The 27,978-nt window shown below is 48.2% G+C and overlaps 1 protein-coding gene across 1 annotated transcript in view; it reads right to left on the reverse strand.

Annotated features, from left to right (window-relative positions):
• LOC311068777 (uncharacterized protein) overlaps positions 1-27,978 on the reverse strand; it is a 50,178-nt gene that overhangs the window by 13,981 nt on the left and 8,219 nt on the right. Inside the window, exons 5-15 of the mRNA XM_084091404.1 lie at positions 24,126-24,248; positions 22,061-22,176; positions 19,007-19,167; positions 9,544-9,690; positions 9,356-9,458; positions 9,123-9,251; positions 7,906-8,091; positions 5,915-6,147; positions 3,474-4,331; positions 3,298-3,391; positions 2,164-2,271 (exon numbers count right to left, since the gene is read on the reverse strand). Coding sequence (XP_083947530.1) covers positions 2,164-2,271; positions 3,298-3,391; positions 3,474-4,331; positions 5,915-6,147; positions 7,906-8,091; positions 9,123-9,251; positions 9,356-9,458; positions 9,544-9,690; positions 19,007-19,164 — 2,016 coding nt within the window. The 5' untranslated portion in view covers positions 19,165-19,167; positions 22,061-22,176; positions 24,126-24,248. The remainder of the gene's footprint in view (positions 1-2,163; positions 2,272-3,297; positions 3,392-3,473; positions 4,332-5,914; positions 6,148-7,905; positions 8,092-9,122; positions 9,252-9,355; positions 9,459-9,543; positions 9,691-19,006; positions 19,168-22,060; positions 22,177-24,125; positions 24,249-27,978) is intronic.

A 27,978-nucleotide genomic window follows, 5' to 3' on the forward strand; every position in this document is an offset into this window, starting at 1 on the left:
ACCACCATTCAACCCGAAAAAAATCATACAACTATTCCAATGACTCCGAAGCTGTTCGGTTAAGGTAAAAAAGTTACTTAGTTCACCTTTAATATACGCTCAGCATTCTGAAACCACGCATGCATCTCATTCAAACAATCTTTAAATGCCCATTAAACATTACGAAAACCTCCCAAACTTTGGCGAATTGAGATCTGACAACTTCAGACTATGATGCTCTATATCCAGCTTCACATTACGCTGACTATTTCACTAACTATCCCATATCGGTTCACATTATTCATTAGATCGCATTAAAAACAGTAGATTTTAAGAGGAGAAGAGTAAATAACCCGAGCATAGAAATGCTGTATTTAAATGAACACGAATAAAACAAAGGCTTTATAGGGAAAGTCCTATAATCATATTGCGATTTTTTTTTTTTTTAAATGAATATTGCAATTTTGGCAATTGTTTTAGCTTTTTCAAACATGCTACATTCGAAATGTATTCAGTGCACAAGTGCATAATAAAACAATTTCACAATGAAATAACATAGTATTAAAAGGAACACGCCGACTTTTTGGGACTTTAGCTTATTCACCGTATCCCCCTGAGTTAGATAAGTCCATACATACCCTTCTCATCTCCGTGCGTGCCGTAACTCTGACGCACCCACTGCTAGCCTAGCTTAGCACAAAGACTGGAGGTAAATGGCTCCAGCTAGCATACTGCTCCCAATAAGTGACAAAATAACACCAACATTTTCCTATTTACATGTTGTGATTTGTACACTTCTGCGGAGTGATTTGCTCGCAGCACCTGAGAAGCCCCGTGGTGAGGAGCAGAGTTCACTCAGAGTTGGAGTAAATCACTCCGCAGAAGTAGCAGTGCTTCGCCTTCTGAGAATATAGTTCCCAGTGTGTGTACGGTTAGAAGATGGCTGTGTCTCATGTGACCTTGTTATTTGTACACGCTGTGACTATACAAATCACTTATTGGGGAGCAGTATGCTAGCTGGAGCCGTTTAACTCCAGTCTTTGTGCTAAGCTAGGCTAGCGGTGGGTGCGTCAGAGTTACGGCACGCACGGAGATGAGAAGGGTATGTATGGACTTATCTAACTCTGGGGGATACGGTGAATAAGCTAAAGTCCCAAAAAGTCAGTGTGTTCCTTTAACAGCTTAATAAACAAAACTGTAATAAACTCTTTAAAACAGACAACATAAATTAAGGTTAACTAACCTAAACTCCAGTCATAACAATTAAGAAAAACTAAACCGAAATCAAAACCAAAAAAATAGATTGCTATATAATGGACGGTTAAACTCATGGCGTAGTATTTCACTTCAACACCCGCCTTACATTTATCATTCATTTCCGGAATAGCAACTCATGTGAAATGAGTGCGAGATGGCAGCTGGTATCTTTTGTCCAGTGTTTGTATTAGTCTTCGGAAGCCGTCTTTACTGACGATGTACACAGCCACCATGTCTCTGCATATATGATATTACGTCTGTAATTTCTTTGTGCCGTTTTGATCCAAATTCTCAAAGGCGTGATGCTTGCAAATGCTTGAACGGTCGGTTCAGGCTGGCCTTGTGTACTTTTGCTAGTTCCGATGGACTTTATTGACATGCATTGATCATACAGTTTATGGCGTTGTTTTCAGTGTTGGGACAGGTTTGTAGTATTGCCCTGTTTCGTTGCAATCATTTCACAGGTCTTGCGAATTACCTTGCTCTGTGACACATCCTCTCTCCTGAATTCAAAAATACTCCCAATCGACTGATGTTGAATTTCTCTTTTGCACCAAATCATTTTTATTCTGGCCGGCATCCAGATTTTAAGTTCTTTCCTCCCGTTCGCCTATTCTGTTCTCCCGCTCAGCTTCGTCGTAATTTGCGCGGTGCGCCGAGTGAGCTCTGATTGGTTAACATCTTAAACATGCGCACAAGAATGTTGCAGAATTCTGAATTAAAATAAATTCATTAAAAAAAATAAAGTGCAGCCTTATGCGGTTTAGAAATCGCATGTGCTCAAATCGCGATTGCGATTAATTGCACGGCCCTAGTCAGAGCACATTTGGTTCTTCTCAGAGTTTCTTATAAAGAGAATGACTGCCTAAGGAGTCGACATGCAGAAATCGAATGGTCTCCTGCTCCATAACTCTCCGAGAGACTCACCACACTGTGCTGGCGTGCTTCAGTCCACACGGGCCAGTGTTTGTGCAGATCCTCGGACCGCAACAGCTCGTCCAGGACCACCTCCTGTGCAAAAACATCCTCTTCCTCCTGAAAACAAGACATCATAATCGGGTCCATCGCTTCAACTGCAAGATCACGGAGCAGGGCAAGTGGAAAAGTACAACTTCTTGCTGTTAACTGCAAGCCAAGGAGAAGTTTCATCTCGAGTTATCAGCTGAAGTCACAAATGATATTTGATGAAATCAGAGATTTGTCCCTCCATTGATCGCAACGCAACTACCACTTTGACTCTTGACTCAAAAAAAAAAGAAAAAAAAAAGTTTATAACGAGATCGTAAAACGAATCCATATGAACTGAACGGTTTAGTTTTGGTTGAACGAACCCTTTAAGTATTAATGTTTTAATAGGGTCTAATAGGCTGCGTTCACACTAATGCACAGATCTACTTAAACATATCAGATGTTATCAGATATAACGGACAGTTTACATTAATTTCACGTCATCCTAAAAGCATTTGGAGATTTAAGTGCATTTAACCGCTTAGTCACACAGCAGAGTAGCGCAAGCATACTTCAGAATAAACAAGCACAATGCACCTTATTTTGCTGTTTATCCCTTTAAAGCTGCTTTGAAAATCTGTATTGCATAAAGCACTATATAAATAAAGGTTGCTTGACGTAAGCATTTGAAAGCAGATGTCTGTCAGTGTGGGAGTTTGTTATAAAGTATAAATTGAATACACAACTCAAAGCATCTCAAAGGGAATTGTTTTTAAATCCTGGCGGGAGAAGCACTGTCGAGCAAGAGCTTGTTTCGCTCAGTGAGTGCCCTGTGCAATGAAAGGGACAAAAACATATAGATGCAAAAATAGCAGAAACTACAAACTTAACAGAAAATATATAAATGAAAACAATATTAATAAAAAGTGTCTCATTTCCACTAAAATAACAGTTATGAAATATCTATATACAGAGTATGTGACTTAGCGTTCATGTGTTATTAATGATTCTAGATCTGTCAGGGACTCATGTACACCGCTAGGAGCGAGACCACATCATGCTCCCTCACAAACCTGTCGAAGCGTGACCCGAGACTCCACAGCGGACACTCACCTGTAATATCTCAGCGGTTCGCTCTAACGTCGTCTCCACCTCCTCCAGCTCTCGCTGCTCTCTCTGAACCCAGTCGCCCAGAGACACCTCCAGCCTACCCAATACAGGAGGACACGAGTCCTTAAAGCCCATCACAATTAAACATCAGCGTTTGAGAAACACCACGGCCAGCTTACCGCTCAAAAGAGTCCCGTCTGAGGTTGTGCAGGTCGAAGGAGTCCCAGAGGAGAGAAGGGTCTCCGTCCACGGTGCCGCTGGGTTTCTCCTCATCCGTCAGGGTGCTGGACAGGACATTTCCTGCGGGATTCAGCTCCGACTCCTCGAAGCTCGGGTGGGTGTGCTGGAGTCCGCGGTCCGTCTGCGTGGGCTGGTCCCGAGGCCGGCCCGAGGGACTGGGGCTCCGCGGGATGGAGGAGCCGGGCGTGATGGTCACCGTATAGGAGCTCTCCAGGTCATCTATCGGGAGGCTCAGCCAGGGGTTTCTGGGTAGCGTGGACGAGCGCTTCACTTTGATCTCCAGGTTCACAGAGTCGGAGGTTATTTTGGGGACGATCTGAATACTGGCCCGCTGTAACCCGAACCCTAGCTCTTCAGGCGGCTCCTCGGAGTCAGACGCGCTCACAACGTCCTCGTGAATCTGCCTCGACTTGAACGCGGAGTCTCCGTCTCCCAGAAACCTCCTGCTCCTGTGATCCAGATGCGTGTTCCCTGCGCCGTCGAAGCCGGAGTCGAAGGAGCTGAGCGAGGGCGGTTTGGCTGCGGCTCCGCGGGGCGAGGCCTGGAGGTGGCAGTCCCCCACAGAAGGCCACCGGCCCACATCACACACACTCTCGCAGTGGGAGACCACGAGCGCCGGCCGCACAAGGGCCGACTGCAGCGGCGGACTGCAGGTGTGGTGCTGGCCCTCGGGGGAAGTGATGTCAGAGCTGCTGTGGTGACCCTTCAGGTACTCGTACTGCCACTGGAGGGCCAGGTGAAGGTCATGAAGGGGAACCGCACCCGCGGAGGTCAAGAGTCTCCTCAGAGTCATGCATCTGTGGACCGGCATAAACGCTCGTCACGCAAACATTCACATTCAAAAAGCTTGTGTCTGGGATTTTGCCAAGTAGGATTTCTGGATCAACACAACGGTCCAGTGGACCCTTTGAAACTACAAATAAGATTCTCTCATTTCCCTCAGGTCTAATAGCAAAAGAAAGAAAATCCACAATAGCATTTCCATGACTTTCAAAATAGAAAGATGGAGAGATTGATTCCATAGGTTAGAAGAAAGATGTCAAATTTGCCGTAGCTCCTTAAGCTGTTGTGTTAGAAACACAGGAGTGTTTACTTTACTGTATATTTAATGCCAAGTCACAAAATACGTTTATAAAATGTACATATTAGAAAGAAATTACAATGTGAATCGAACAAACTTTTCTTTCATTCTTTCAATGTCAATGACGTCAGTCTGTGAAAAGGGTCCATAGGGCTTGAGAAACCAGTAGGGGTTTTAAGGTAAGGCTTAGCGCTGCAATGGTTTATGGTTTGGTTTCTTTTACAGGACTATTGGTCAACGACCAATAAAAGACACTGATCCAGGAACACATCTTGGCAAAAATCATATTGAGTGCACATGGATGTTTTTAGGGGTGAAACAGTTCTCAATTAAACAAAACCATATCTCTCCACCTATGGTTGGACACACACTTCCTGCGGTTAATGTCAAATCTAACAACGCAGTCGGGGTGGGGGGGGCGTAAACATTTCAGCTAATGCATGTTTGAGTGGATGATATGCTCTGCATGAGCTTCACCCGAGTAGCAGTCAAATAAATAAATAATTCACTCACTGCTCGACTGAATAGCTTTTTGTAACTTCTGATTAATCTTTCATTTATACTGTGAAGATTTATACTTTATTAAATTTCTGCACCTGAAAACTGCTGTTAGACCTCACTGAAAGACCATTGATTTTATTTGTATCTTTGCTCTGTGTTTTTTTGTGCTAATGCTTGCAATTAGATTTTTTTTCCATTTATATTTGACAGTAGTCTTTTCCCCCCCGAACAGCACATACCGAACCGAAACCGTGATAAAACCCGAATCGTGATTAATGTGAACCGTTACACCCCTAATGTGAGATCATGCTCAAAACAACAACACAAAGTTCTTGACAATGATAATGTGTTCATGCAGCCGAAGGAAAAGCTGTAGTCAGAGATGAAGAGGAGCTTCCTGTAGACATTCTGCAATTTAAATGTCAACTTGCATATACACTGATTACTTTGTGATTAATTACTAAAATTACTGAAATGGGTTACATCAATAAGCTGATTTCTGGTAGTTATCAGTGTTCAGTGAGCTTTATGGCATCGTCAGCGTTGCACACGGACTTCTGTGGCCGTTCTCTTCCAGGTCATAAACGTGATCACAGTTAGACGGCCCGATATATTCAGAGATCAGGAATCTGCCGTTTTGATGATCGATCACTACTGTGGCATAGGTAACTGTATCGCCCCCTTCGGCACTGAGGTGTGCTAAGAGACCAACATTAAGAGTTCAAGGCTGCATGCCCACAATGCACTGCCAAACCAGTCATGTGTAAGTGTGTCTGAACTAAAGGTGTGATGGCGCACCTGTGCGAGAGCTGCGTGCCGGCCTGCTGAAGGCTGGGCTCAGTCATGCTGTGGGCGAGCCGCGCCAGCGCCACCAGCTCCTGCACCTCTGGGCAGGGGTTCCTCCTGAGGAAGGCCTGGACCGCCGGTCTCCCTGCGGACGAGCCGCTCTCGCCCTGAGCCTCGCAGTGCTCACGCCACAGCAGCTCCTGCAGGAGGCTCTCACCCAGCACTCGCTCGCACCAGCTCTGGCACTGAGAAGCAGAGCCACACGCTCGTTTAGATGAGGATCCAGGCAGTGTTGGGTCTCAGTTTAAATCATGCTCAAGAACCTGCTGAAAACCACAGCTGTACGAGTAAAGGCCCTTGCACACCGAGTCCGAAACTGTCGTCCATCATAAAATAATTCGGATCAGGTTCGATTTTATGTGTTTTCCGCATCCGTAGCTCAAGCATTTTGAATGGTGTTGACAATTCAGAGCCACCGAATCACGAATACAAAAAAACGCATGCGAAAATTTCGTACTCATTGTGCAAGGACCTTAACACGTTTAACTTGGTATGGGTTACGGCTGCACCACTCCGTGAAAAAAGTAAATAAAATAAAACCCAATTCTGATTTTGATTAAAATCTTTAAAAATCTGGGCCTGTATTCATAAAGATTCTAAGAATCCTCTCAGAAAACTCTTAATTTAGCTTAAAAACTTTTACGTAGGAGTCTTAGCTTAAGAGCGATTCGGAACTGATCTGAGAGCAACTCTGAGTAAGGAAAAGACAAAAACTTTATCTTAGTGAGGAGGCGGGGTTGACCCCGTTGCTATGTATGACACAATCTTTTGAAGACTGTGATTGGTTGGTTGTCCAAGAAGGGGAAAAGAGTGATTTTAAGTAGAGGGTCTATTCTAAGCCTTCACTTTGAAATTACATGCGTAATTTTTCCTATTTGACCGTTCTCTCACACACACACACACATTATATATATATATATAAATCCTTTTTTTTATTTACCATGCTGTTAATTTCCTATAAGGTATTTGCTTGGCTTAGAATGATAAAAATTGTTCCACTCTTTCCAATTACACTGATTGTTGGCATGTCTATTTAAGTGGTGGTTTGAATGTTGGTTTTAATGTATCAAACATGGAATTTTCCCAGTTGCCAAAATTTGTAATGTAGTGATTACTTTCATTTCAGGCGCTATGGCATTTCTGCGCTGTGTCGGAGATGTTAGCGTGTCTCTAATAAGATCTGTCACAAACATGATCCCTGCACGATTTAATCTATAGCTCTTATTAACTCACTGTCATCCATCGTCTGCAACACATTTCTTCTCCCTCTTCGTCTTTCTGCCATTTTCTCCTCTGCTAAAGAAACTCTTAAGCCTCTTAAAAGTCCTTGTCCGTGCTCCTAACAATTTTGACCTTAAGACCTCTTTTAAGGGTTAAGATGCTTTCTGAATTACTTTTTTCTTTACTAGGATTTTTTTCTTTAATTTTAAGAGTAAACGCCCACATTTCTAAGAATTTTATTAGAATTTTGTCACTAGGAGCTACTCTTTGCATTAAGATTCTTTATGAATACGGGCCCTGGTTTGCTATTTATGTTTGAAGGGATGCACAATTTACAATAATCATTATTATTATAATAATCATTATTATATTATATTATATTATATTATATTATATTATATTATATTATATATATAAAAAAACACACATTATCAAACTAAGACATAGTACATTCCTTTCATTGAAATAGTACCAAAAAAAACTATGTCATCATTTGACTGACAGGTGAAGAGCACCAGAGGCTTAAATCATGGCCTTTGCTGCCAGTCTGGGTCATTTTCCTTGACCGTGTTTATCCGTCTAATTTGACAAGTTTCTACCAGATGGATTCATACCAAATTATTGTGCAAATTGTCACACGGCCATTACCATCAGCGTTTTCCCCCTTCAGAAGTGCTAGCCCTGTGTAAACCTGCTGATGGCGAGTGCCAGCGGTCACGTACCCGGTCCCGGGCGTGATGGAAGGCAGACGCGCTCCTCAGGGTCCGGTCCAGGCGCTGGACGGTAGAGCACAGGTCCTGCTTCCGCCGCTCCAGCTCCTCCAGCCACGGCCGCGCAGGGCTCCGCTCCGCCTCGGGGACCGTCTCCGCCAGCGTGTGCATGACGTCCTCCGCGCGCCGGACCAGCGCCTGATCACAGGGGAACGGGACAGACATGAGCTCAGCCTGACAGCAGCAGAGGGGCGATCGACTCGCTTCAGTATCAGTGGGACGGTGTTGAGAAGCCGTGAGGAACACAGCCGTCATTACACAGATCTTCTGGCCGGCTGTGACCGCAGTTACACACTCAAACACAGAGTCTGGGAACTCGCTGCATCTGCCTGTTACACACTGGCATCTAACTCAATACATCAGATATTGATGTCAAATCTCAAAGAGGTCATGAAATGCATTCAGATATTTATATCATGTTTTTGGAGATTAGCTCAAGATTTTTGCACAAAAAAAGCATTTAAATATTTGTAAAAATGTTCATTTTCTATCAATCGTTCTTTCAGAAACACCAGTAAACGGCCACAATACTGTATCCTCCACAGCACGTGTGAGTGTGTTCTGTAATAAAAATGTTCAGTAGAGAAATATGCAATGATGGTAAAAACGAAGTGATACTTTTAAAAATTAATTTACCCGCCAGTAGGAGGCAGTAAGTCCCTGTGTTTATGATTCATTGCGTCAAGAACACTTGTGTTCGCTCTTCAGCTGTGTGTGTGTGTGATGAGGACGGTGATGTACCATGGCAGGAGTGTAGACGGACGCCTCAAACTGCAGCAGGAGCTCTTCAGCTGTGTGTGTGTGTGTGTGTGGTGATGTACCATGGCAGGAGTGTAGATGGACGCCTCAAACTGCAGCAGGAGCTCTTCAGCTGTGTGTGTGTGTGTGCGTGTGTGTGGTGATGTACCATGGCAGGAGTGTAGACGGACGCCTCAAACTGCAGCAGGAGCTCTTCAGCTGTGTGTGTGTGTGTGCGTGTGTGTGGTGATGTACCATGGCAGGAGTGTAGACGGACGCCTCAAACTGCAGCAGGAGCTCTTCAGCTGTGTGTGTGTGTGTGTGCGTGTGTGTGTGGTGATGTACCATGGCAGGAGTGTAGACGGACGCCTCAAACTGCAGCAGGAGCTCTTCAGCTGTGTGTGTGTGTGTGCGTGTGTGTGGTGATGTACCATGGCAGGAGTGTAGACGGACGCCTCAAACTGCAGCAGGAGCTCTTCAGCGGTGTGTGTGTCCTCAGCCACTTCAGTCCTGTACGCCTGCAGCTTCTGCCTGTGCAGCGCCAGCATCTGCTCCTGGATCTGACACACACACAGAGCGGTTACACCCATCAGTCCTCAGATTAACCATGTGATGTGATGTGAGGTGTGTGTGTGGTGTGGTGTGGTGTGTGTGTGTTCCTGACCTGTCGAGCCTCTCTCTGCAGACGCAGCATCTGTAGCTGGACCTGAGCTCTGGAGAACACCCGAGTCCACAGCAGCTCCACCTTCTGCACCGCTGACCTGATCCTGACACACACACACACACACACACACAACTAACACATCTGTACAGGCCTCTCTGGAGATCTCAGCTGCATGAACACACACGTACCGGTTGTAGTTGCGCAGCATCTCTAGAGCAGTGTGTGTGAAGAGGACAGTTCCAGCCATGGCCTGAAAGCAGGGATCCTTCTCCGGGAAACGCAGCTTCTCCAGCAAACTCTCACAATGCCTCAACAGGTCATCTAGACCAAGATCCCTAAACACACACACACACACATTAGCACTAAACACAGGACAGCCTGCTGTGAGATCTCCAGCAGGAGGATCATCAGTGTTGAGCGAGTGAGCGGGTCTGTGGGTTTGGACTTCACCTGCCGGACCTCCTCATGTAGAGAAACACATCTGACTATTTGGCCATTAAAAAAAACTACTAAACTACTAGGCCATTAAAACCCCGGGCTGAAAACGGGTCCCACTCCGGCCCTGCTTCATACTGTCAGAAGTTCTCATCACCCACTGCTGCATCTGAGAGATGCGTCTTCTGTTTTCAGTGTAGACAGCAGCGCTGATTATAATGGGTTGTGTTTGTCGCGTGCTGTAGACACGCGATGCACTGCTGGCCCGACTGTGCAAGTGAATGCTCCGTCACGTCCGACTCCTGAACGAGAGTGTGGTATCAACGCTTGCCTTGAGCAACACATTCAGAGAGACGGAGAGAGATGCGGCGCCGCTGAACACTCGTGCGGTTTGTGAAATTGCACCTCAGATCTACATGCTAAAGTGAAACAGGGGAGTTTCCGCATAAGTGGACCAGCGGGAATTATTCAAATAAAGTAACTTATAATCTACTGGATCGTCATCGGAGGCGGACATGCCGCTCACGCTCAGACAGGGGTTGTGCGCGCTAGGGAACGCAAGTGCACCATACGTCATCACGCCACTGTATCATTGATGTCGCGATATGACACTCATGTAAAGCTGTATCCCGGTGTCACATGTCATGATGGCACAGCCCTAGCTAGCAGCGCTTCAGGCGAGTCCATGCTAACTGTAGAGCCGCCATCACGCATTTATACTTTTACACGGCTCCTGAAATACTCTCCTAGCGTCTGTTATTGCATTACATAAACAAGACATAATGGACGGTGGAAAAGTCTAAAAGCTCTGTGACCCGCAGGATTTCTTGCATAAAGATTTAAACGCAAAAAAAAAAGGCTGTTTAAGATAATTTAGAAGTCTCGTCCATATCGCCCCATCATAGATCGCCACTCTCGCCCATATCGCCCAATCATATATCGCCACTCTCGCCCATATCACCCCATCATAGATCGCCACTCTCGCCCATATCGCCCCATCATATATCGCCACTCTCGCCCATATCGCCCCATCATATATCGCCACTCTCGCCCATATCGCCCCATCATATATCGCCACTCTCGCCCATATCGCCCCATCATATATCGCCACTCTCGCCCATATCGCCCCATCATATATCGCCACTCTCGCCCATATCGCCCCATCATATATCGCCACTCTCGCCCATATCGCCCCATCATATATCGCCACTCTCGCCCATATCGCCCCATCATATATCGCCACTCTCGCCCATATCGCCCCATCATATATCGCCACTCTCGCCCATATCGCCCCATCATATATCGCCACTCTCGCCCATATCGCCCCATCATATATCGCCACTCGCCCATATCGCCCCATCATATCGCCCCATCATATATCGCCACTCTCGCCCATATCGCCCCATCATATATCGCCACTCGCCCATATCGCCCCATCATATATCGCCACTCTCGCCCATATCGCCCCATCATATATCGCCACTCGCCCATATCGCCCCATCATATCGCCCCATCATATCGCCCCATCATATCTCGCCACTCTCGCCCATATCGCCCCATCATATATCGCCACTCGCCCATATCGCCCCATCATATCGCCCCATCATATATCGCCACTCTCGCCCATATCGCTCCATCATATCGCCCCATCATATATCGCCACTCTCGCCCATATCGCCCCATCATATATCGCCACTCGCCCATATCGCCCCATCATATATCGCCACTCTCGCCCATATCGCCCCATCATATATCGCCACTCGCCCATATCGCCCCATCATATCGCCCCATCATATCGCCCCATCATATCGCCCCATCATATCTCGCCACTCTCGCCCATATCGCCCCATCATATATCGCCACTCGCCCATATCGCCCCATCATATCGCCCCATCATATATCGCCACTCGCCCATATCGCCCCATCATATATCGCCACTCTCGCCCATATCGCCCCATCATATATCGCCACTCTCGCCCATATCGCCCCATCATATCGCCCCATCATATATCGCCACTCTCGCCCATATCGCTCCATCATATCGCCCCATCATATATCGCCACTCTCGCCCATATCGCCCCATCATAGATCGCCACTCTCGCCCCATCATATATCGCCACTCTCGCCCATATCGCCCCATCATATCGCCCCATCATATATCGCCACTCTCGCCCATATCGCTCCATCATCTCGCCCCATCATATATCGCCACTCTCGCCCATATCGCCCCATCATAGATCGCCACTCTCGCCCATATCGCCACTCTCGCCCATATCATCCCATCATATATCGCCACTCTCGCCCATATCGCCCCATCATAGATCGCCACTCTCGCCCATATCGCCCCATCATATATCGACACTCTCGCCCATATCGCCCCATCATAGATCGCCACTCTCGCCCATATCGCCCCATCATATCGCCCCATCATTTATCACCACTCTCGCCCATATCGCCCCATCATATATCGCCACTCTCGCCCATATCGCCACTCTCGCCCATATCGCCTCTCACCCATATCGCCCCATCATAGATCGCCACTCTCGCCCATCATAGATCGCCACTCTCGCCCATATCGCCCCATCATATATCGCCACTCTCGCCCATATCGCCCCATCATATATCGCCACTCTCGCCCATATCGCCCCATCATATATCGCCCCATCATATATCGCCCCATCATATATCGCCCCATCATATATCGCCCCATCATATATCGCCACATCATATATCGCCCCATCATATATCGCCACTCTCGCCCATATCGCCCCATCATATATCGCCACTCTCGCCCATATCGCCCCATCATATCGCCCCATCATATATCGCCACTCTCGCCCATATCGCCCCATCATATATCGCCACTCTCGCCCATATCGCCCCATCATAGATCGCCCATCTCGCTCCATCATATATCGCCACTCTCGCCCATATCGCCACTCTCGCCCATATCGCCACTCTCGCCCATATCGCCTCTCACCCATATCGCCCCATCATAGATCGCCACTCTCGCCCATCATAGATCGCCACTCTCGCCCATATCGCCCCATCATATATCGCCACTCTCGCCCATATCGCCCCATCATATATCGCCCCATCATATATCGCCCCATCATATATCGCCCCATCATATATCGCCCCATCATATATCGCCACTCTCGCCCATATCGCCCCATCATATATCGCCACTCTCGCCCATATCGCCCCATCATATCGCCCCATCATATATCGCCACTCTCGCCCATATCGCCCCATCATATATCGCCACTCTCGCCCATATCGCCCCATCATAGATCGCCCCATCATAGATCGCCCATCTCGCTCCATCATATATCGCCACTCTCGCCCATATCGCCACTCTCGCCCATATCGCCTCTCACCCATATCGCCCCATCATAGATCGCCACTCTCGCCCATCATAGATCGCCACTCACGCCCATATCGCCCCATCATAGATCGCCACTCTCGCCCATATCGCCTCATCATAGATCGCCACTCTCGCCCATATCGCCACTCTTGCCCCATCATAGATCGCCACTCTCGCCCATATCGCCACTCTCGCCCATATCGCCCCATCATAGATCGCCACTCTCGCCCATATCGCCCCATCATAGATCGCCACTCTCGCCCATATCGCCCCATCATAGATCGCCACTCTCGCCCATATCGCCCCATCATAGATCGCCACTCTCGCCCATATCGCCCCATCATAGATCGCCACTCTCGCCCATCATAGATCGCCACTCTCGCCCATATCGCCCCATCATATATCGCCACTCTCACCCATATCGCCCCATCATATCGCCCCATCATATATCGCCACTCTCGCCCATATCGCCCCATCATATATCGCCACTCTCACCCATATCGCCCCATCATATATCGCCACTCTCGCCCATATCGCCCCATCATATATCGCCACTCTCACCCATATCGCCCCATCATATCTCACCACTCTCGCCCATATCGCCCCATCATATATCGCCACTCTCACCCATATCGCCCCATCATATATCGCCACTCTCGCCCATATCGCCACTCTCGCCCATATCGCCCCATCATATATCGCCACTCTCGCCCATCATATATCGCCACTCTCGCCCATATCGCCCCATCATAGATCGCCAATCTCGCCCATCATAGATCGCCACTCTCGCCCCATCATAGATCGCCACTCTCGCCCATATCGCCACTCTCGCCCATATCGCCCCATCATAGATCGCCACTCTCGCCCATCATATATCGCCACTCTCGCCCATATCGCCCCATCATAGATCGCCACTCTCGCCCCATCATAGATCGCCACTCTCGCCCCATCATAGATCGCCCATCTCGCTCCATATATCGCCACTCTCGCCCATATCGCCACTCTCGCCCATATCGCCCCATCATAGATCACCACTCTCGCCCATATCGCCCCATCATAGATCGCCACTCTCGCCCATATCGCCCCATCATAGATCGCCACTCTCGCCCATATCGCCCCATCATAGATCGCCACTCTCGCCCATATCGCCCCATCATAGATCGCCACTCTCGCCCATATCGCCACTCTCGCCCATATCGCCCCATCATAGATCGCCACTCTCGCCCCTATCTCGCCACTCTCGCCCATATCGCCCCACCATAGATCGCCACTCACCCCATCATAGATCGCCACTCTCGCCCATCATAGATCACCCATCTCGCTCCATCATAGATCGCCACTCTCGCCCCATCATAGATCGCCACTCTCGCCCCATCATAGATCGCCACTCTCGCCCATATCGCCCCATCATAGATCGCCACTCTCGCCCATATCGCCCCATCATAGATCGCCACTCTCGCCCATCATAGATCGCCACTCTCGCCCATCATAGATCGCCACTCTCGCCCATCATAGATCGCCACTCTCGCTCCATCATAGATCGCCACTCTCGCCCCATCATAGATCGCCACTCTCGCCCATATCGCCCCATCATAGATCGCCACTCTCGCCCATATCGCCCAATCATAGATCGCCACTCTCGCCCATCATAGATCGCCACTCTCGCCCATCATAGATCGCCACTCTCGCCCATATCGCCCCATCATAGATCGCCACTCTCGCCCATCATAGATCGCCACTCTCGCCCATCATAGATCGCCACTCTCGCCCATCATAGATCGCCACTCTCGCCCATCATAGATCGCCACTCTCGCCCATCATAGATCGCCACTCTCGCCCATCATAGATCGCCACTCTCGCCCATCATAGATCGCCACTCTCGCCCATATCGCCCCATCATAGATCGCCACTCTCGCCCATCATAGATCGCCACTCTCGCCCATCATAGATCGCCACTCTCGCCCATATCGCCCCATCATAGATCGCCACTCTCGCCCATCATAGATCGCCACTCTCGCCCATATCGCCCCATCATAGATCGCCACTCTCGCCCATCATAGATCGCCACTCTCGCCCATCATAGATCGCCACTCTCGCCCCATCATAGATCGCCACTCTCGCCCATATCGCCCCATCATAGATCGCCACTCTCGCCCATCATAGATCGCCACTCTCGCCCATCATAGATCGCCACTCTCGCCCATATCGCCCCATCATAGATCGCCACTCTCGCCCATCATAGATCGCCACTCTCGCCCATATCGCCCCATCATAGATCGCCACTCTCGCCCATCATAGATCGCCACTCTCGCCCATCATAGATCGCCACTCTCGCCCATATCGCCCCATCATAGATCGCCACTCTCGCCCATCATAGATCGCCACTCTCGCCCATCATAGATCGCCACTCTCGCCCATCATAGATCGCCACTCTCGCCCATCATAGATCGCCACTCTCGCCCATATCGCCCCATCATAGATCGCCACTCTCGCCCATCATAGATCGCCACTCTCGCCCATATCGCCCCATCATAGATCGCCACTCTCGCCCATCATAGATCGCCACTCTCGCCCATATCGCCCCATCATAGATCGCCACTCTCGCCCATCATAGATCGCCACTCTCGCCCATATCGCCCCATCATAGATCGCCACTCTCGCCCCATCATAGATCGCCACTCTCGCCCCATCATAGATCGCCACTCTCGCCCATCATAGATCGCCACTCTCGCCCATCATAGATCGCCACTCTCGCCCATCATAGATCGCCACTCTCGCCCATCATAGATCGCCACTCTCGCCCATCATAGATCGCCACTCTCGCCCATCATAGATCGCCACTCTCGCCCATATCGCCCCATCATAGATCGCCACTCTCGCCCATCATAGATCGCCACTCTCGCCCATATCGCCCCATCATAGATCGCCACTCTCGCCCCATCATAGATCGCCACTCTCGCCCCATCATAGATCGCCACTCTCGCCCATCATAGATCGCCACTCTCGCCCATCATAGATCGCCACTCTCGCCCATCATAGATCGCCACTCTCGCCCATCATAGATCGCCACTCTCGCCCATCATAGATCGCCACTCTCGCCCATCATAGATCGCCACTCTCGCCCATATCGCCCCATCATAGATCGCCACTCTCGCCCATCATAGATCGCCACTCTCGCCCATATCGCCCCATCATAGATCGCCACTCTCGCCCCATCATAGATCGCCACTCTCGCCCCATCATAGATCGCCACTCTCGCCCATCATAGATCGCCACTCTCGCCCATCATAGATCGCCACTCTCGCCCATATCGCCCCATCATAGATCGCCACTCTCGCCCCATCATAGATCGCCACTCTCGCCCCATCATAGATCGCCACTCTCGCCCATCATAGATCGCCACTCTCGCCCATCATAGATCGCCACTCTCGCCCATCATAGATCGCCACTCTCGCCCATCATAGATCGCCACTCTCGCCCATCATAGATCGCCACTCTCGCCCATCATAGATCGCCACTCTCGCCCATCATAGATCGCCACTCTCGCCCATCATAGATCGCCACTCTCGCCCATCATAGATCGCCACTCTCGCCCATCATAGATCGCCACTCTCGCCCATATCGCCCCATCATAGATCGCCACTCTCGCCCATCATAGATCGCCACTCTCGCCCATCATAGATCGCCACTCTCGCCCATATCGCCCCATCATAGATCGCCACTCTCGCCCATCATAGATCGCCACTCTCGCCCATCATAGATCGCCACTCTCGCCCATCATAGATCGCCACTCTCGCCCATATCGGCCCATCATAGATCGCCACTCTCGCCCATATCGCCCCATCATAGATCGCCACTCTCGCCCATCATAGATCGCCACTCTCGCCCATCATAGATCGCCACTCTCGCCCATATCGCCCCATCATAGATCGCCACTCTCGCCCATCATAGATCGCCACTCTCGCCCATCATAGATCGCCACTCTCGCCCATATCGGCCCATCATAGATCGCCACTCTCGCCCATATCGCCCCATCATAGATCGCCACTCTCGCCCATCATAGATCGCCACTCTCGCCCATCATAGATCGCCACTCTCGCCCATCATAGATCGCCACTCTCGCCCATCATAGATCGCCACTCTCGCCCATCATAGATCGCCACTCTCGCCCATCATAGATCGCCACTCTCGCCCATCATAGATCGCCACTCTCGCCCATCATAGATCGCCACTCTCGCCCATCATAGATCGCCACTCTCGCCCATCATAGATCGCCACTCTCGCCCATCATAGATCGCCACTCTCGCCCATCATAGATCGCCACTCTCGCCCATCATAGATCGCCACTCTCGCCCATCATAGATCGCCACTCTCGCCCCATCATAGATCGCCACTCTCGCCCATATCGCCCCATCATAGATCGCCACTCTCGCCCATCATAGATCGCCACTCTCGCCCATCATAGATCACCACTCTCGCCCATATCGCCCCATCATAGATCGCCACTCTCGCCCATATCGCCCCATCATAGATCGCCACTCTCGCCCATCATAGATCGCCACTCTCGCCCATCATAGATCGCCACTCTCGCCCATCATAGATCGCCACTCTCGCCCATCATAGATCGCCACTCTCGCCCATCATAGATCGCCACTCTCGCCCATATCGCCCCATCATAGATCGCCACTCTCGCCCATATCGCCCCATCATAGATCGCCACTCTCGCCCATCATAGATCGCCACTCTCGCCCATCATAGATCGCCACTCTCGCCCATCATAGATCGCCACTCTCGCCCATCATAGATCGCCACTCTCGCCCATCATAGATCGCCACTCTCGCCCATCATAGATCGCCACTCTCGCCCATATCGCCCCATCATAGATCGCCACTCTCGCCCATCATAGATCGCCACTCTCGCCCATATCGCCCCATCATAGATCGCCACTCTCGCCCATCATAGATCGCCACTCTCGCCCATCATAGATCGCCACTCTCGCCCATCATAGATCGCCACTCTCGCCCATCATAGATCGCCACTCTCGCCCATCATAGATCGCCACTCTCGCCCATCATAGATCGCCACTCTCGCCCATCATAGATCGCCACTCTCGCCCATCATAGATCGCCACTCTCGCCCATATCGCCCCATCATAGATCGCCACTCTCGCCCATCATAGATCGCCACTCTCGCCCATATCGCCCCATCATAGATCGCCACTCTCGCCCATCATAGATCGCCACTCTCGCCCATATCGCCCCATCATAGATCGCCACTCTCGCCCATCATAGATCGCCACTCTCGCCCATATCGCCCCATCATAGATCGCCACTCTCGCCCATCATAGATCGCCACTCTCGCCCATCATAGATCGCCACTCTCGCCCATCATAGATCGCCACTCTCGCCCATCATAGATCGCCACTCTCGCCCATCATAGATCGCCACTCTCGCCCATCATAGATCGCCACTCTCGCCCATCATAGATCGCCACTCTCGCCCATCATAGATCGCCACTCTCGCCCATCATAGATCGCCACTCTCGCCCATCATAGATCGCCACTCTCGCCCATCATAGATCGCCACTCTCGCCCATCATAGATCGCCACTCTCGCCCATCATAGATCGCCACTCTCGCCCATCATAGATCGCCACTCTCGCCCATCATAGATCGCCACTCTCGCCCATCATAGATCGCCACTCTCGCCCATATCGCCCCATCATAGATCGCCACTCTCGCCCCATCATAGATCGCCATTCTCGCCCATATCGCCACTCTCGCCCATATCGCCACTATCGCGATGGGGTTCAATGGGGTTCAGTGAGGGGCTCACACACACACACACACACCTCCTCAGCTGCTGGAAGCGGGCCTGGTTCAGCGAGCAGAAGTCTCTCAGCCGCTCGAGGTCATCAGGAACGGGGAGCTTGGAGAGCGACTGAAGAGTGGAGATGCAGGAGGGCAGTCTGTTCACCACCAGCAGGAACTCCTGCACAAACACGTCCATCTCCTGCACACACACACACACACACACAGGTCTAAAATTCTCTTTTTTTTTATGCAATTTTTTCAGAGAAAAACCTTTAAAATTACTAGATTTGATCATTAAATAAATTTCAGCACATTCCTCACATTCTTTCAACTTAAATTCAAAATGACTCAATTTCATGCATAACCCTTTTAATTCAGCTCTACATGTCTGACATTGGGTGTACCCTGGAAATCCAGAATTCTCACGAGAGCACGAGTTGATTTGCTCAGCGAATTACTCTGGTGTAATGATGCTCAAATATGCCCCTCGATCTGAGCTGCACCAATCACAGCGGGTTATCTGATATAGGCGGGCCAGAGGCAAGATGACGTCATTAGTAAACATTTCAAGATGGCTCTGGATGAACACCAGTTGTTTGAAACGGCTTTGGCCGCTACAATGAACGAGTTAGACTTGGCTTTTTATCTAAAAGAGGAACAGAAGATGGCGCTCGAATCCTTCCTTTGCAAGAATGCAAATTATGGCTGTTTTGCCGACCGCATACGGCGAGAGTCTAATCTACCAGTTAGCTCCGCCGGTAGCCAAGCGATGTTGTGATTGGTCGTAGTGTTATCCAATTGCGTGCAGTGAGATCTTCAAATGCATGCTTGGTGCCGCCTCTCGAACTGGGCGATTTTTATTAGTCGACGCCAGATCATTAATCTTTCAGATTTGGGTCTGGATTTCCAGGATACAGTGGGTGTCTTCTGAAAAAATAAAAAATAAAAAATAAAAATAAATAACATATGATATTTCATGACTCTTGCCACTAGATGGCCATATAGTCAAGGCAGTTTAATTCATGTAGTGCTTTCAACAACACAGTGTTTCAAAGCAGCTTTACAGAGATAACAGGAAATAATGCAACAAAGTTTGTTTCCAGAAGAAAATAGCATCACAGTCCAGCTTAAGTTCAGTGATGTTCATTTTTGTAACACACACATACATATATATATACACACATATATATACACACACATATATACACACACATATATATACACACACATATATATACACACATATATATACACACACATATATATACACACATATATATAAAAATAAAAATATCCATCCGAAAAAAACGTGATGTCATCGTCCGGCTCAGTACCCGGTTGTATTTCTTAAACTCCACTGCTGATTGGAACAGCAGACGACTGATACCGCTGCACCGCAACAGATGGGGGTTCAAATTAAATGCAGCGTGAACTCAGCCAATCAGCATGTCCAGCGCCCAAGCCCCACCCCTGAAAGCACTACCTCACGAGCAGGAGTTTCTGAGGGGGAAAGTTCACCCGGAACTTCATTTAGACCCCGATTCGAGATCTGGGGAAGTTCCTGTGGTGGAAACACTAATGCAGGCAGATCAATAATATTGTTGAATGTTAAATTAAATATTAAATTAAATGTCCCCAACTAAGCAAGCCAAAAGCCAATGGCGACAAAGGTGGAAAAAGGCGACAGTGAAGGAACCAGAACTCCAGTGACAGAATGGAGAAAAACCCTTGGGAGAACCCAGACTCAGACACTCAGTTCTCCTCTGGCCAACGAGCGACCAGTGAATGATTATGATCCAGGCAGCATTACAGGTCAGAGGTCAGACTGGATCAGAACATTATCCAGGTCCATCTGATCTGGATACGGCCCGGATCCGGCTGACTACATGTGCTGTGGCCGTGTCTAGGAGCAGGTCCTATATCTGATCTCTATATGGAGCAAATGAGCTGTTCCGCTGGGTCCTAAAGTCAGTTCGCTTCAGTGTGCATTCAGACACACATGTAAACATTATAAAATCATTTCTGGGGTAAAGTTGAGCATTTTTAGCTTGAATTGAACACTTTTAGGGGTTTTCTGTGTGAACTGAAGCATTCCTTGCATTCCATTCATTCCTGGGTAAAGTTGAGCATTTTTAGCTTGAATTGAACACTTTTAGGGGTTTTCTGTGTGAACTGAAGCATTCCTTGCATTCCATTCATTCCTAAGGGGGTCAAACTGACCCGAGAGGGAAGGATTTGTTACTTTAAAATTAACCACAAAACGAATCCATTCAATTTTTTTTGTCACAGAACATTCGTGGTTCAAGTGCAACAAAAGTCCTTTGAAAACAGAAACGCTCTCGATTAACCCTAAACATGTGCTCAGGTCAAACAGAGGCTCAGATAAGCCTGTATATCAGATCTATAGATCTAGGCGTGATCAAACCCTGAAGAGAGAGAGCGCAGCGAGGACAAGCACGGGAGACGCTGTGTGTGTGTGTGTGTGTGTGTGTGTGTGTGTGTGTGTGTGTGTGTGTGTGTGTGTGTGTGTGTGTGTGTGTGTGTGTGTGTGTGTGTGTGTGTGTCTTTCACTTGCTAATGACTTCAGATGATTGTCCTCTGAAGCTTCTCCAGGGCGACACACAATAGAGCTGATCATGAATACACTGAAACGCATCTGAGTCACACACACATTAAACATGCACATAGTGAACAGTGCCGAAGCCGTGAGGGTCTGGGGAAAGTGAAGCGTGCGTCAGCGGTGTTATCTAAGGCCATCGAGCCGATCATGAGACCTGCAGTGGCGTGACTGATCTATCCTGAGCCAGAGAATCAGACAACACACACACACACACACACACACACACACACACACACACACACACGAAAAGGCTGGAGGGACAAGCACAGGCCATCACATGAATTCAGATATCAGGCCTCATCGTCCTACACACACACACTTATGATGATGGGGTCTTTCATTAGACTTAATATCGTTGATCTTCCGATTCTAATCGTAAAAAACGCCACACAAACCTTTCTGTATGCAAACAATTGCATATGAAGTGCAGTGCAGGTTCCTCACACACACACACACACACACACACACGTACCTTGACGAAGGCCGCCCAGCTCTGATGGCAGTATATGAGGTATCCCCCAGACTGGACGGTAACTGGCTTCTGTCGATGTAGTTGGACAGCTCAAAAACCTCCTTGAGGAAAATGTGCTGTTTACATGCAGGAACACAGAGACATCAGAGTTAAGCAACCGCTGCCACACACACACACGCTGGAGATGATGCCGACTTCATGATGATTCAGATTCACAAGCTCTTGATTCAATATCGATTAATCTGGTAAAAGTTCAGGTACATATTGAACTCACATCTAAAATGCTTAATTCTCCCTCAATAAAGTGTTTTTATTAAAGAACAGTGTCTTCAGAAACCAAGGTTAGTTCATACATCGTGTGTGTGTGTGTGTGTGTGTCCGAGTCAGAGCACTGCTGCAAACACTGGATCTGTATAACAGCAGATCAGAGCATGTCCTGCTCCATCACAGCTTCTTCCACCAGGAACAGCTCATGAAATACAGTAGATCAGCCATGATTGTTTAAACCGTGTCATAACTCGCACTGATGACACGGGCTCTAGTTATTCTCCATGTCACTAACAGGCTGTGTTCATACAGGGATGAAGGACTTCTGCTTCTCTGCACCTTCACTCGCCCTGAAGACAACGAGCCTCATTAATGAAGCAAACGGACCACAGAAATCTGTGTACGGGCTAACTCCACATTTCAGCCATTCATCAAACTAAAATGCAGTCAAGCAAAGTTACACCGCTCAAAGTAAAGGGTCTGCGGTGACATCATCTGGCCCAGCTGTGTGAAGGACGCCGTTTAGGAGCGCGAGTGAAGTACAACGCCTCGACTACACCGTCAGTGAAATGTGACCCAATTCAGATTTTTCGCTCGTATGTGACACAGACCGGATGTGCTCTGACCGTGTAAACAGGAAAAAAACGCATGATCATTCATGGAATGAATATCGGAATCAGCATCATATGGAATGAAATCGGATATAAATCGATAATCAGATAAATCGGATATGTGCCAATGCGACTCATGTAAACAGGCAGGTCGGATTTTCTGAGGCATTAGGCAACGTCTCCGCGGTTTAATGAGGAGAGAAACGCCGACGCGCATCTGCAAAGGGACGGATGACCCGAAGAAACGCTGTCGTCATAGGAGAGGAATGTGGACAGACGTTGACTCAACATATCAAAGGTTGGCTTGCTCAGCCTAACATTTCGGACCCACTGCTCCTCGTTAAAGCCGCCACAATTCGCTCCTCCTCCCACACAATGTTTGGAGAACTTCGCATATAAATCGCAGAGCTATCATCAATCATGTTCAAAATGTTCATGTTCATCAATCAGCATCAAGAAAAATAAAAAATAATTAAAAAAATAAAATCGGATATAGGCAACAAATCAGAATTGGGCATCAAGACCTGCAGTGTAAACGAGGCCATAATGATGATTTAGCAAACAAACGTTACGTGGCAAATATAGAAACATTTGGATTCAAGCGAAATGAGAGGTGAGCCGCCGTACAGCTTCACTGTTAAATAAATTAATTTTGGCTTGATGTTTGTATGCGGTTTATAATGAATTACACTATAGCCCAAGTTTTATTTTACAGTTTAATTTAATATAGCTACTTATTTTTCATTCTTTTTCTGTTCTGAATGCAGTGACATTTAAAGGATCTGTTGTGGAGTAAAGGGAAAATGGCCTAGTTTATAATGATAGTAAATGTTTTGTTTTATTTACTGATATTTAATTTCAGGATCTGAAGCGTGGATTATTAGGGCCGTGAGATTCGAACAGCCACATTTATCAACATGCCATCATTCGTAGGATGGGACTGGTGGCATACAAATGCTTCAGGAGCCACACGTGAACCCTGTCGTAAGAGGATTTCTGAGCTGGTTTCTACGTTTGATTAAGAAGTGTTTGTTTGCTCACTCTGAAGAGGACGGGCCTACAGTAACGTGTGTGTGTGTGTGTGTGTGTGTGTGTGTGTGTGTGTGTGTGTGTGTGTGTGTGTGTGTGTGTGTGTGTGTGTGTGTGTGTGTGTGTGTGTGTGTGTGTGTGTGTGTGTGTGAACTCACTCTGAAGAGGACGGGCCGGCGCTGCTTGGACCCGCCGGAGCTCAGCAGTTTCTCCAGCTGCTTCTGCACTCGTCTCTTCTTGGGCTGAACGATGTACACCGAGTGGATGATCCTCCGGTCACACTGTAACACACACACACACACGTCAGTCAGTCACACCGCATCACTGTTCCTGTGGCCCGCTCCCACTGCTGAGAGTCCCATGTGCAGGACGAGATCAGACGTGACCCACGGCAGCATGTGATCCTCAGCGCCAGGGAAACTACACACTCTCAGAGGAAGAGCACACACACACACTCTCAGAGGAAGAGCACACACACACACACACTCTCAGAGGAAGAGCACACACACACACACACACGTGGCCTGAGCTCCAGTAACGCTGCATGTTAAATCTTGGCACATGAAGACGCATCACGCCGGGTTTGACGTCAATGATGGAAACACTCTTAAGATGATCTTCCACAAGACTCGTTCACAGTCATGTTTTAAACCAATCACAGCCGCCACAGTCATGTGACACAGAACTCAGCGCCGCCCTGCTGGCAGACACAGGAACTACACCTGCTCTCAGCCAGCTTCTGCCTTCACTGCTCTGCCAGACACTCCTTCACTACAGTAGATGTAGTACAGCTATAGTAGAGATGTGTCCCGACTCTAATAAAGCACACCTGAAGTCTTCAGATTACTGGAGCATTGTCACTAAAACCAAAGCAGACACCGCAGCAGATTAGTCTCTCGTGTTTTAACCATAGACTGTAAAAAATATGGACAAAGCGTCTGTGACGTCACCCATAGACTTTCTGAAGAACGGGTTTGAAGCCGTTTATGAAATTCAAACAATAAATATTTTGGCGTTTGTAAATGTGACGTGACAGATCCCTATGGCACGTGAACCGATCATAACTTAATAGTAAATAAACACGAATGAACAATGTTAAAAGAAACAGTAGCATAACCTACCGAAATGTATATTCATCATACATAATATCGATCAATCAGTGTTTTTTTAACCGCGGAAAGGGTCAATAAAACAGCTGGAGAACAATTATGTCACATAACATTTACCTCAGGAAAGAAAAAAAGAGCTATAGAGAGTATTTTGCTAAATATGTCTACTATATTACATATTTATTATACGTTTTCTTATATCATTAAATAAAGTTATTATAATAAAAAAACGCATATTTAATTTGAGTTATTTTTAACCTTAAATACTGCCAGCTGATAACTCTGTATGTTTAACTTACAGCATTAGGTGAGAATTTTTTCTTGAGAAAAAAATAACGCCTATCTTGTGTACCTAATATTTATCCAAATTAGTCAATATCAAAACAAATCACAAGAATTGAACTGAATTGAAATCCTGAAATTGTTTCAAGCAATAATAAAAAAAACTTACCAGAAATTGTACCATATAATATAAACATTGCAACATGTTGTCACTAAACCTAATAAAATTCAGTTTAGTAACTCAAATGTTTTGACAATCACAATATTTAAGCCCCAGGATCCGCATTCATTGAAATGTCATTAGAGGACACCGGCAAGTGTCACACCCTCACACTTCGCAGGCACGCAGTAATGGCAGCAGGCAAGATGGCGGCGCCCATAGAGTTCGTGGCAGATTTGTGTATTGAGGAGAGACAGGGAGAGCGGTGCGCAGGTCAAGCAGCATCAGCATCATGACATCACTTCCTCCTCGAGAGGGGACGAGCTCAGGAGTGATCAAGACACAGGACAACATCTCAGGCTTTATGCTATAAACAGCTGATGTGTCCCTCATCTGTACACGGATACGCTTACAACGGACGTAACAAACTTTAACACACACATTCAGAAGTAGTTCAGTAGAAACACACTTCACCTCTTCACACGCTGAACTCACAGCTCCGCCCTTATGCTACGCCAGCAGGAAACCATATACAGGAGAGGAGTGAGGAGTAATGGAGGAGTGAGGAGTAATGGAGGAGGAGTAATGGAGGAGGAGGAGTAATGGAGGAGGAGGAATAATGGAGGAGGAGGAATAATGGAGGAGGAGGAATAATGGAGGAGTAATGGAGGAGTGAGGAGTAATGGAGGAGTGAGGAGTAATGGAGGAGTGAGGAGTAATGGAGGAGTGAGGAGTAATGGAGGAGTGAGGAGTAATGGAGGAGCAATGGAGGAGTGATGGAGGAGCAATGGAGGAGTGAGGAGCAATGGAGGAGTGAGGAGCAATGGAGGAGTGAGGAGCAATGGAGGAGGGAGGAGTAATGGAGGAGCAATGGAGGAGTGAGGAGCAATGGAGGAGTGAGGAGCAATGGAGGAGTGAGGAGCAATGGAGGAGTGAGGAGCAATGGAGGAGTGAGGAGTAATGGAGGAGTGAGGAATAATGGAGGAGTGAGGAGTGAGGAGTAATGGAGGAGGAGGAATAATGGAGGAGGAGGAATAATGGAGGAGGAATGGAGGAGTGAGGAGTAATGGAGGAGTGAGGAGTAATGGAGGAGTAATGGAGGAGTGAGGAGTAATGGAGGAGTGAGGAGCAATGGAGGAGTGAGGAGCAATGGAGGAGGGAGGAATAATGGAGGAGGGAGGAGTAATGGAGGAGGGAGGAGTAATGGAGGAGTAATGGAGGAGTGAGGAGCAATGGAGGAGTGAGGAGTAATGGAGGAGTGAGGAGTAATGGAGGAGTGAGGAGCAATGGAGGAGTGAGGAATAATGGAGGAGTGAGGAGTGAGGAGTAATGGAGGAGTAATGGAGGAGTGAGGAGTAATGGAGGAGGGAGGAATAATGGAGGAGGGAGGAATAATGGAGGAGGAATGGAGGAGGAATGGAGGAGTGAGGAGTCCTTATCCTTATCCTTGAAATAAAGAATAAAGAATGGAGGAGTGAGGAGTGAGGAGTAATGGAGGAGTGAGGAGTGGAGGAGTAATGGAGGAGTAATGGAGGAGTAATGGAGGAGTAATGGAGGAGTAATGGAGGAGGAGTAATGGAGGAATGGAGGAATGGAGGAGTGAGGAGTAATGGAGGAGTGAGTAATGGAGGAGGGAGGAATAATGGAGGAGGGAGGAATAATGGAGGAGGAATGGAGGAGTGAGGAGTCCTTATCCTTATCCTTGAAATAAAGAATAAAGAATGGAGGAGTGAGGAGTAATGGAGCAGTAATGGAGGAGTGAGGAGTAATGGAGGAGTGAGGAGTAATGGAGTAATGGAGGAGTGAGGAGTAATGGAGGAGTGAGGAGTAATGGAGGAGTGAGGAGTAATGGAGGAGTAATGGAGGAGTGAGGAGTAATGGAGGAGTAATGGAGGAGTAATGGAGGAGGAGTAATGGAGGAATGGAGGAATGGAGGGGGAGTGAGGAGTAATGGAGGAGGAGTAATGGAGGAGGAGTGAGGAGTAATGGAGGAGTAATGGAGGAGGAGTAATGGAGGAATGGAGGAGTAATGGAGGAGTAATGGAGGAGTAATGGAGGAGTAATGGAGGAGTAATGGAGGAATGGAGGGGGAGTGAGGAGTAATGGAGGAGGAGTAATGGAGGAGTAATGGAGGGGGAGTAATGGAGGAGTGAGGAGTAATGGAGGAGTAATGGAGGAGTGAGGAGTAATGGAGGAGTAATGGAGAAGTAATGGAGGAGGAGTAATGGAGGAATGGAGGAATGGAGGGGGAGTGAGGAGTAATGGAGGAGGAGTAATGGAGGAGGAGTGAGGAGTAATGGAGGAGGAGTAATGGAGGAGGAGTAATGGAGGAGGAGTAATGGAGGAGGAGTAATGGAGGAGGAGTAATGGAGGAGTAATGGAGGAGTAATGGAGGAATGGAGGGGGAGTGAGGAGTAATGGAGGAGGAGTAATGGAGGAGTAATGGAGGAGTAATGGAGG

Source organism: Abramis brama (assembly GCF_963993115.1).
Source record: "Abramis brama genome assembly, chromosome: 18".
Classification (NCBI taxonomy): domain Eukaryota; kingdom Metazoa; phylum Chordata; class Actinopteri; order Cypriniformes; family Leuciscidae; genus Abramis; species Abramis brama.